General features: G+C 35.1%; 1 protein-coding gene across 5 annotated transcripts in view; it reads right to left on the bottom strand.

Annotated features, from left to right (window-relative positions):
• The window catches only part of cacna2d2 (calcium channel, voltage-dependent, alpha 2/delta subunit 2), a 241815-nt gene that overhangs the window by 172458 nt on the left and 57631 nt on the right, over window positions 1-11726 (bottom strand). For all 5 annotated transcript variants that reach the window (XM_015382058.1, XM_015382059.1, XM_015382060.1 and 2 more), the window contains exon 3: window positions 8551-8667. In XM_015382058.1, the coding sequence (XP_015237544.1) occupies window positions 8551-8667 (117 nt within the window). The remainder of the gene's footprint in view (window positions 1-8550; window positions 8668-11726) is intronic.

Here is an 11726-nt window from a genome sequence, read left to right as displayed (position 1 = left end):
CCGCGATGCACTTGAGTGAAATAAAGGCCCGGGCCTATATTAGAGAATTTACGGTATATATATATGGTGGGCTTTGTTGGCTCCAGCGCTGCATTAATGCCAGACTCTTATCATGTGATAAACAAAATATCGCTGTTAATCTATTCTCACCTTTGCGTCGGAAGCTGGGTCTATTCTAATGAAAACTTTCACCTTGAAAGTTTAGTGTGGATGTATATCTAGGGGCAAGAACAAATCAATCTTCCAACCTGTGTAGGCATACTGTGAAATTACCACATAGAACGTGACGTGCTAACATGGATGCAGCTATAAGCACAGCTCTATCAGCCAAGCTAACCAATCTCGTCTCTCAGTGGATAGCCACAAGCTGCCAGCCCATGAGCATGGCTGATGGGTTCAAGCTCATTCTACAGGCGCCCACAGTGACCCATCCTACAAACTACCTGCAAGGCAAACTATGATGAGGAGAATACATGACCAGCACACCGCGGAGAAAGCTAGATGAGACGCTGACCGAGGCGTCGTGTGTGTCAGATTTTTGGAGACACTATATTGTTAAAGTGGGACATCTGTAATTGGAACTGAGACATGTTTTTTTTTTGCAGCTAAAAACACAGTACCAAAAGAGCAAAAAAGTATTATTAACTTTTGTCAAATCTTAGGTAAGAAGATGAAATTAAGTATGATTTTGCAAATATAAGAAGGTAAACCCATCTTTTAAATTCTGGGAGTAGCATGCACATATCATGAATGTTTTTGGGTTGGTAATTTAACTGTGTAAATGTACCCTGTGCTGTGATTTATGTTGATTTAATAAAATATATTTATATATTTTTTTATATTTTATATAAATCACTTATATAAAGCACAGACACCTAGATAGATAGATGTGTTTTTGATTTAACCGTGCATCTAAAATCGTATTTAAACACTATAATTCATTTCATGATATTCCAGACCTAAATCTACAATTTTATGACAATTTTTGGGGCTGCCAGTTTGGTCAGTTTTTTTTCCTGTCTCAATTTTGTTCCATTGTTCTTAAGCAGGTCTCTAAGGATGTGTTATCCTTGTACATCTCTCTCTCAGTTCCTGCTTGTCTGGCTCCTTGATTCCTGGCAGTCCACTTGGCACTGCTGATCCTCATCAACTCATCACCATGCAGTTTATCTTCTCTGGGATACACTCAACTCTTCAGCAGATTTTTGTACTTGCCAGTTGGATCTGATGCCACTTGCCTTTGCAGTCTATTTCTGTTGCCCCTCTTATCTCCTGATAAAGAGCTGATGCAACTCAAAGCAACAAGCATGCTGGCCAAGCAAAAATCTAGGGATATTGAGGCAAGAGGAAAGTCTATATTAGAGTCTATTTGGTCATGTTTCGTCTTCTATTTCAAAAAAAGATCAAGCTCTTCAGGCTTACATGTAAAGGTAAAGCCCATCCGTCTTTACCATCCAATAAGTCTGTGGCTTAGTGGGAAGAGGAAGGTTTGATGTCATCTTACTCCTTCACATGCTGATGCGTTCCTAGGCAAGGTACTTCACCCCCAGTTGCTTATTGATTTGTCCACAGTAATGGCTCTAGTGTAAAGTGCGTTTAGCTAGCCATTTTTATTTCACCCTTTATGATTTTGCAACTAACATTTTGGGATACACAAGTACCCCATCTAGAATTGGACCTTACATAATATTCTTGCCTCAGTTAAATTCTTAGTGAGTATAACCACTTTGAAAACATGCTGATATGCCAAAGATTATAGATTGATACGACATGATTTGTTTACATGTGAAAAATGTACAAATAAGGCAAATATGATGGCAATAATTAGGAATTACCTATATGAGAAAATGACTAAGGACATTTTCTGCATAGAAAGTTCTGCCAGGTCTCTCCACAGTTCATCTTTGGGTAACAATAGGGAAAACAAACTCTGTAGACAATTTTAAAACAAATTACATTGTTGCTTCCTATGAGGCAGAGGAGGAGAACTTTACCTTTATGCAAAAAAAAAAAATTGTTTATCTAAACCAACAAAAACTACTAATACAGGTGTGTGTTTTGCAAAGTCCATGCAGGCATGTAGAGCCAGATATAAAGGATGCAAAGACCCTAAATAATTTAGTCTTAACAATCCAAATGCCTTTTACTAAAGATCCTTCTGCAACAAAGTGTTAATCTATTCTATCTAATCAAAACTATGATCTGATCTATCTGCCCTGATGGTGTAGGTGATTTAGCTGCTGAAACCATCTTAGATTAAAATGTTGCTGCAAATGCTTGTAAACTATCAGAGCAATAAGATTCTTCAGTAACAGTTTGTGTGTATTAGATCTTCCACTTTTTTCTCAAATTACTAACATGGTTAAACTCATCCGGTCTAGTAACTATAACGGAATAATTTACTCCAATCCCAACAGCCCATAGTGTTCACCAGCTTTTAGGCACCCACGGTTCAGGGATCACAACCCTGAAGATGGCCCGTAAGTAAAGCAGGACATTTTGTTGGGTTCTTGAAGTCCTTTAGGATGAGGTCGGAGTTTTTAGAATACCACAGAATTAGGAAAAATACACTTGTTTCTAACTCCACAGTTAAACATATTAAGACATTATATCTGCCACAACATTTGTTATTCACCTGAATTAGAATTCCAAAATTCTGGTTATAAGGTCTTGGTAAAGGCTATTATTACTAAAAAGCACATAAATGTTGTCTTGTTTTTGTTATTGTCGTGTTCATAGCATGACAGAACTCATATCTTTTTGGATTTGAATTTTTATCAACTTTTAAAATATATTCTTACTACCTGGTTTCCTCTTGCTAAACAGACCAGAAGGCAAACTCTTAGAACACAATTAATCTAACTAACATGCAATGTTTTTCAGGTCCTGTTAAAGACAATTGATTAACACAATTCCACTTTGACGTAAATAAGTCAACAATGCAGCAGAACCTCCTGCAAGAATTCCTTAAACTTTTTCACTGTGTTTAAAGGTTGCTATAATCTACGACTGTTTTATCTCTAACATTAACCAGAGACCAGCACCATTTACTCCCATAATCTTCCCTTAAAGCAGTAGCTTATCTCACACCCTGGCAGACCATGCTTTTGACCTGAAAGATGTTATGTAGAATTAACGTGTGGCCTAAGACATAGTGTTTTAGAGTCTGTTACAAATTATGTTTTTTTTCCAGAGCACAGGTGAACTTTTGTTGAACTAAAAAGAGTTGATTTAAACAATATTTTTAGATTTAGCCTCTACATGTACTACTTTAATCTTTGGTATTGGTTAGTCTGTTCCTTTGGCTAAAAACCTTACATGCAACTGATTGTTCACAGTTCTATTCTGAAAATGTCCAAACCAATAACCAACAAAGCTGATCAAGTTCTACGGCTCAAAGTCTAGCACGATTATTTTCATCTGTTAAACTACACTTTGTATTCCTTTGTGTTTTACAAATCATCTCTGTGAAACCCTGATGCAGCTTTGTCAACGTAGGTTTTGCTTTGCATCTTTGGACATGTCACTTTGTATAGCTCATGGCTTTTCTCTCTGATGCTAGGAAGCCTTAAAACTGCTTCACATGCAATAGCATCATTGCTGCCTAGCTTTGACAGCACACAGGATGTTTTGCTATCTCAGCTGGTTCTGAAGCTCCCAACTGATGCCAAACCTCTGTAGCAGTCATATGGCACATCACAGGCAGGAGCAAATAGACGAAGAGTAGTCAGTAGGAGGTCCTCTGTACAGTATTAGATCTGTTGGCTTCATGCACATGGCAGATTAAGCTAGTTTGGGTTAAAAGGTTTCCACAAGTGATACTTTTGTATAAGCAAAGAGAGCCTGTTGCTCTAGAAAAGAAAACTAAAATACGAAAAGATGCATGGAAGGCATCAAGGCAAAATACTAAAATTACAATCAGAAAGAGTAAAGGAGGCACAACCTTTTATCTGTATTGCATCCATTCTGCAAAACGGGTAAAAAAACACAAACTATATTTGAATGTTTTTTTAAGTATTTAATTTTTGTTTTATGTTTTCCAAAATAAATTGTTTGGTCAGAAATCATTTTAGAAATGCACAGAGAAGCCAGATCATTTTTAACCTGAACCATTGACAACTTAGAAACTGCAAAATTATATTTCTTCTCATTAGTAATTGTTACTTATTTATGATTTATAGGTTAAAATAACAACAATGTTGGAAGAGCTGGTATGTACTCAAATAGTGTTTGAGTACTGTCATTTATAGAAAAGAAGATATCCGAACTGGATAAACCTGCAGACATGTCAGTTTTATGAAAAATCAGAAATATGTCATAAACCTATGACCTGTGCATATCTTGAATCTATTTTATACTAATTCAGAAGAATATCTATTTTTTGTAAACTAAACTTTTAAGTTAAGGTTTGAGCTGTTAGATTATATTGTTGATGACGTTTCCATTAGGTTATGCAATAAACGAAAGACAGAGTTTTCTTCAAGCACATGACAGTATTTAGAAGTAAGTGAATAGAGGTAATCTGGTTAAACAACTTTGTGTCTGTAACTACACGATTACCTTAAAAACTTATTTAGAGATCAAAAAGTAGAATAATACATAAAAAGGCCAATAATTACCTGCAAAAGGACTACAATCGTGATGCACTGTATATATATATATATATATCTATATATATATATATATCTTATAAATAGGTAAGGGCAGTAAAGAGTCCATCTAATTGGTCAAATGTGTTTAATATTACACATAAACAAATTTATATACATAGGCATGCTTCATGTATCTATATGAAATATAATTAAAAGCCGAATTGCTTAATTTGAAAAAAAAAAAAAAAGATAGTGGCCTAGTCAAATATCTTTAATGACAGTTGCTGCTCCTAAGGTGACTCAAGCAATCCTTAGGTTAAAAGGAGCGATGTTCAATACAGCCAGATTTCACTCAGGATATCAAGGATGTTGAAATTTGTCTGAAGATATGAAACATTATATGTGACAAAAAAAGAGCTAAAACAGTACAAATATGTCAGTAAAACGGTTTTCCACAGCACATTCTACTGTTCTTCCAAATCTGCTTTGCATTGAAATATTCTGTAAATGAAAACATGAGGCCAGGTGTTTTTTTGTTTGTTTTTTTTCTACTTGTGCTTTTCCTGGAATGAATCTTACTAAAAAAAATAAATAAAAGAAATTTTGCATCGAATCTTCAATGGCAACATGCAAGCTTTTTTAGCCAGTGGTGGCTTTATGCAGCATTTTAATTTTGGCAACGACCATGGCATCAAATCCTTGTTTAAGAAGACTAAAGCCAGAAGCAAGAAAGGAAGAGCAAACAGACTCAGAGTGAGGGAAACACAAAGGGAGAAGGAGAACAAAAAGTGGGACGGCTTTTAAAGAGTAAAATTAAGTAAAAAGTAAGTCAGATCATACATCTGAATTTTTGGGGTAAGGGGTACATTTAGTGCATCCCAAACCAAATGATACCTTATATATGGCTTTATCCATTATCATATTGATTACAGTCAATGTAGAGATTATAGCTGAAACATAAAGCAAAATGAAATCTGCATAATTGCACTGCTTTTAATAGCTACAACAATGACAGAACTGAACAGACATCCATTAAAAGTACAAACTGAACTTAAATTTTAAAAAGAGGGGCTTTTAAATGATTAAGGGCAACTGCTAATTTAAAAATGAGGATGGAATCTTGTGGGAAATGCAGAAACACTTTTTGTGCCACTATAAATCAGTGCCTAGTGTCTAGACTCAATGTGAATTTCCTCATTAGTAATATAAACATGAACTACAAAGAAGCACCCGAAGCAGCAAATAAATAGGCTGCAGAAGAATAATTTCTTCCTTCCACGCATGCAAACACTTCCTATAAATATACACACACACATACACACTCTTCCCTTTCTTAAATGTGTCACAGGAAATTTTGGAGACTAAATAACCATTACAGGGTGCAGAAACAGTCGGGAATATTAAACACTGTCAACACTGTGCCGAGGAGAGTGTGAGACCTTCTTATCTACATACTGCATTAAGACATGGCTTTCACTTTTCTCCTCCCCGAATAAATTATAATTCCATATAAATATATTGCCTACAGTCTTAAATATCCAGCTGGATGAAAAATATAAAAGAAAATCATAACCTGGTTTAATTTTATATCTTGACCTACAGCATGATTTTTGTTCTCTAATTGGGGTTTTTATAAAAATGTTAATTTCCTTGTGATTTTTTTCCTCCAATCTGCCAGTCTTCCAATTCCCTTCTTGCCTGCTGCACATTTTTAAAACTATGAATTTTTGAACATCAATTTCTTTCTTTTTTTTCTTTTTTTTTTGCCATGCCCCAGGGAGACATTCTCATATCATATCGTCTCTTTTTCTCCTCCCGCCATCCCCCTGAGTCTGAATCTCATAGACAGAATGTAAGGTGACAGTCTGGAGGTATGCATGTGACTGTGGGTATAGTCAGGAACGTGCAGGCTGGGAAAATTTGGAAGGAAGGGGCAAATAGCTGATAAAGAGAGATACTGCAGTGGAATGGTCACTACCATTCCAAGTCCAACCCTGAACTTGGCCAAAGGAGAAATGCTGGAATGTCGCTTTTCATTTTCAAAAGACATTATGTCAGTTTTAACTGAAAAATATCTTTTTATTTTACCTTTTTTGACTAATAAATCGTTTGATGAGCAGACTGACACCTCAGTACAGCAGTTGAGCGCAGATGCATCTGTAAGCCTGTTTTCCTGAATTTACTATAGCTCAGAAGTTCCCGTACTGTCTGCTAATGTGACATCCAAGTTCAACCTCTTTAAAGCATTCCTTACTTCATCATATGTGAACACTATTTTTTGCACCTTCCATTTAATTTAAAGCTTAGTTTCCATAGTGCCACCTCAACCTCGGTTATAGCCGCATCCAGTCCCTTATTGGCTGTAGCGACACATCTTTACACTCAATTTCAGAGTTTTCAACTTCTGCAGAATTTGCTGCAAATCCATCACTGGTGTTGATTTCCTGGAGCTCGCCCTAATCGGACCGCTTGCAAAGCTAAAAGCACGTCTTTTTTCATTGCTGCTGAAAACAACTGTACAGAGGGATAACATGTAAATTGCTCATTCTGATTTCTAAAATCCCATTTAGTATGAATGCAACATAACTCATTAAGCTTTGATTCCATTCAACCACTGACTGTATGACATGGACTACTGTTCAGCTGGAAGGTGAGACTGCACCTTATACTCATTGATTTTCAGCCTTAAACAGGGATTGCCCTGGATTTTAGCTTAATCTCTCTTCCATTAAACATATACAAACATTTTAGGATTTTGGTATTCTGAAGAGACAAGTTCCTAAAAAGTTCAAAATGTAAAAATAGCTTTTTATAGGCCACTGTATATTGATTGATGGATAGATAAAAAAGACAACTACATCCTGCAGTGCCTAAGAAGAGGAAAGGAGCAAAATGCATTTATGGTGAAAGCTAAATTTGATTTTAAAATGCAGTTCCACCCAATTGGTGCTCCTCTACTTTCTCCCCAGCTTTCTAAAATTAAAAATTGATTATTTGTACTTTTCTCATTTCCCTCCATGTCACTCATCTCTCCTGTAAGTATAACCCCACCCTAGCGTTTTACTCCAAGCAGCGAGAGGTTTCCGTCTGAAAGAATGAAACACATTTTCAACTAATCACAGGGCCTGCCTGAGCATAACAGTGGCAATAATTATATACCAAAGCCCACCACACTAAAATGATAACCTTTTCAGACAACACATCTACAGAATATATGCGTTGAATAATAAAAACATTGGGAAGAACTCAAAACGGTTGCAGAATTGAATGATAAAGACAATAGAATATAAACCCTTCTTCATTTTCATTTTCATTGCAAAGTAAGACTCCTAATGTTTCGGATCTTATGCATGAACCTGTTTGAACGAAGAGCACTATCATAAAGATACAGAGATACTAACAGCTGAAAAAACATCTTTTGAGTGCAGTTATACATAAAGAACTATTTTAAACAAATGAACTACTCTGGGTAACTCAACTTGAGGCAGGACTTTTATCCTGATCCTAGAACTGAATCCAAAGGCATTATGATAGGCAAGAACTTGCGATGCTGCACATTAACCATGTATTATAACATAATTATCTGCATTTAAACATCAAATAAAAATAACTTATTTTGCCAAAAGAGATTTGAAAGTAACAATAATATGGCTAAACCAAATTCTTTATTTTTATGCAGTGTCAACAGTATTTAGATCTTTTTGTGTTTAGAATCAGGGTAAATACAGCTGCAGAGGTTATTTGAAAGATAACCTGATGGTCAATGTTTAAATTACCAGTTAAATAAAGAGGGTATGACTACTGTTATTACTATTTGCATTTTCCATTTCTCCTTCTTTGAGACAGAAGCATGTCATTTATTTGTATGAAAAGCAGCTGAAAATTCAAAGACTCCATTATGCATGTGGGAGATGTGTGTTTTGAAGACAGGTGTCACAAAATGGGAGGCGTCTCTTACCTCTAAGGCTTTACTCTTACTGTTTAGCAGCCTGGAGATTTCCCGTGCCACTCTGTCCACCAGATCCTTGGGGTTGTTTCTCTTGATTTCAAACTGGCTCTTCTTCTCATTATAAATCTGCAGACGGAAGGAAAAAGGTGGGATCAGAGGTTATGTGACCGCATCCATTAGCTTAATTAAGGAGATCACAGAGGGGCTGTTTGCTTATTTTCAAGGTAGCACACAAGATGGTAAACATTTACTGTAGAGTCGACAGTCTGCCGGCTGTCATTATACCCACGAGCCTCTGCTCTGTGGAGGAATTAAACACAGAACAGAGCCTTAATGGCAAAGCACTTAGCTAGGCCGCTGCAGTCTGGCAGTCACAATCAAATTAAATAAGCGAACACTCCAGCAGATCCTCACTGCTGGGTGAACACCTTGCGTCTCTACAGTTTTAACTCTTGAAGAGCAAATATACAGGGAAAAACATTTTAAACACATTGGGAAAAACAGGGTGTACTTTTCCTTTATTGCCATTTGTGGCATTATAATAACAGACACCAATGAAGTTGCAAAATGTCTTATAAAGCAGCACAATCACATCTTCACATCTTCACATGTACAGTGAGGAGAAAAAAAAAAAGATACAATCAATCAAAAGAAAAATACCCTTATTGTTAGTAAAAAAAAATAGATAAAAACGTTTACACACCTCAAAACAAAAAAAATATATTGTAAGGTAAAAATTAGAATTATTTAAACTAAAAAAATAAATAAAAAGGAGCGGGTTTACAAAAGATTGATAAAATTGCACAAAGTATGATTGTAAAAGGTAAAAAGTTGTAAAAAAAAAAAGTCATTAGAATTTAAATCTAAACATACCCCAAGTCACTATATAAGCCTAATAGACAATATATTTACTAATAATATTGATGACATATGGCAAGTTATATAGTAATAAATATAATGGGGAATACTTATCTGTATTTATATATGTCAAGGTCAATAATGAGATTAATCAGAACTAGTGTCAAAGACAAAGTGGCACAGTTATTCATAAGAAATTAAGAACAGAGGATACAATTACCGCACTAAAAATATGACCTATTATCACAGGATTGGAAAGTTGTTTATAGAGTGGAATATGTGCACAGGGCATATAATAAATTCTCGGATATATAAATTATTCTTAAATAAAAATTGTCCAGTTAAAATAATGAAGCAAACACAAAAATAGACCATGGTTCTCCAAGGTCTTAAAAATGCATGTAAAAAAACGACATAAACTGTTTCTAATAATGTGTTTCTACTAAGGAAAAATGGGACAAATACAATGAGATATCTAGAATATTTTACTGACAACCATTGGGATAATGATGATATGAACAAAGTAGTTAATAGAATGAATGTTTTTTTTGTGAATGCGAGGCCAGAGTTGGCAAAGATTAGAGACCAAGGAGGAGATGCTATTAGTAATGGAGTGATTGAAAATAATCCTCACACATTTTTTCTTTTTGCGATAGATGAACTGGAAGTTAAATCAGTGATCATGATGAAAATTATTATTTACATTTTTTTACTGATAAAGCTAAATTCATTAAATCACCGCGGATATGTTAGTTTTAGGTATAGATAATGATCCATTGATCATCCTTTGCTGAACGGACTTTTCCTTAAACTGAAATTACCTTGTATTAATATTGTTCTTAAAAATCTAATCCTGATGTTCCTGTTCCCACTAATTCACCAAAAGGCCATATGAAGCAATCTGTGACCCAACTGAAGTTTCCTTCTGTCATCCTCATATAAAATAAGAACCCAAGTCACCATCTCTATACATGTAGTAACATGACTTTACAGCAACTGCTTCCTCTAATCATGCACAGCACATTTGTGAAAGGATTTGAATCTATGATACTCCTCTCAGCTCATTTATTCTTGTTTTTCTTTAATTTGAAGCCCATTTGAAGTTCATTAGTTGGCTGATGCATTTAAACCAGTTAAGAAGGGTGAGTACGCACTTATCTTTGATCTGATAATGTTTCATTCCCTTTCAGCACATTATTATAATTAATAGCAGCATGAAAATTCATGCTGTAAATGAGACAGATTTCAACACCTGAAAATTTTCAAGAAAAAAAAAAACAGAGGAATATAAAAGTTTGAAAGCTCACACCCTTAAGAATGGTTCGGGGAAAGAAAAAAAAACAAAAAACACTGAGCCCAATTTGTCCCCCAATCTGTCTTTTCTGACAATCATAAGGATGTCCTTGCGCTGATCGCAAGTTGGTAATATTCAACATGTTGGATTGCCTGGTACTGTACTGTGTGTGGTGTTCCCAAAGCACAGAAAAACATATATTGATGAATATGAGGTGTAGCCAATCAGAAAGCATTTTCACACAACCCACCAACACAAATCCACCAGTTTACCAAAGAGCCCCGTGCTTTCAATGTCTTCTGTTGTCATTTTTACAATGATTCCACAAAGCATCGGCGTTTTTCCTTGTTGGCCATGTCTATTTACTTTGACCTCACATTTAATCTCATTAAGTTTTTTAAGATTTCCTGTTTAACATCTGCATTTCCTGGAGTGAAATCTGTTCATGTGTAATGTGCTGCGATTGAAATGTGGCAATACATGACACTGTAGGATCTGTGTAATGTATTGCACCTGTAATATTGATGATTTTCTATCATCATTTGTGAGGCGTCTTAGGTTTTAGAGATTACACAAAAACTTGAAAAAACTTTCCATGTGAACCAGGTTTCAGGTTCATCAGATTCGGCTTTAGAGATCCTGCAGGCAAGATTCTGCAGAACATTCAGTAGATAAACATGCTCTGAAATCGATAAAATCTAGGTACTAAGAACATTTAAATGGAGTAGAGTAATTAAGCAGGATAAAATAATTTGTGAATTAATAAATATCAATAGTTATAACAGAAGGTTTAATTTTGATCTGGCGTTGTCACTGAAATAAAAGAAAAAAATATAAGTAAGTCAATATTCTTAAAAGAAGTGCATTTTAATTAATTTAAGTAAATAACTAAGAAATGTAAGAACAATTATATCTAGAATAAAAAATAAACAGAAGCTCCATTATCTTATTTTAATTGCAAATACTGTATCTATTTGTTGTAAGGGCAAAAATACTTATTGCATTAGCAGATCATCTTACAAACCTGTTCAAA

The sequence above is a fragment of the Cyprinodon variegatus genome, unplaced genomic scaffold, assembly GCF_000732505.1.
Source record: "Cyprinodon variegatus isolate N-32 unplaced genomic scaffold, C_variegatus-1.0 Scaffold248, whole genome shotgun sequence".
Lineage (NCBI taxonomy): Eukaryota > Metazoa > Chordata > Actinopteri > Cyprinodontiformes > Cyprinodontidae > Cyprinodon > Cyprinodon variegatus.
This window is presented reverse-complemented; position numbering and strand designations above follow the sequence as displayed.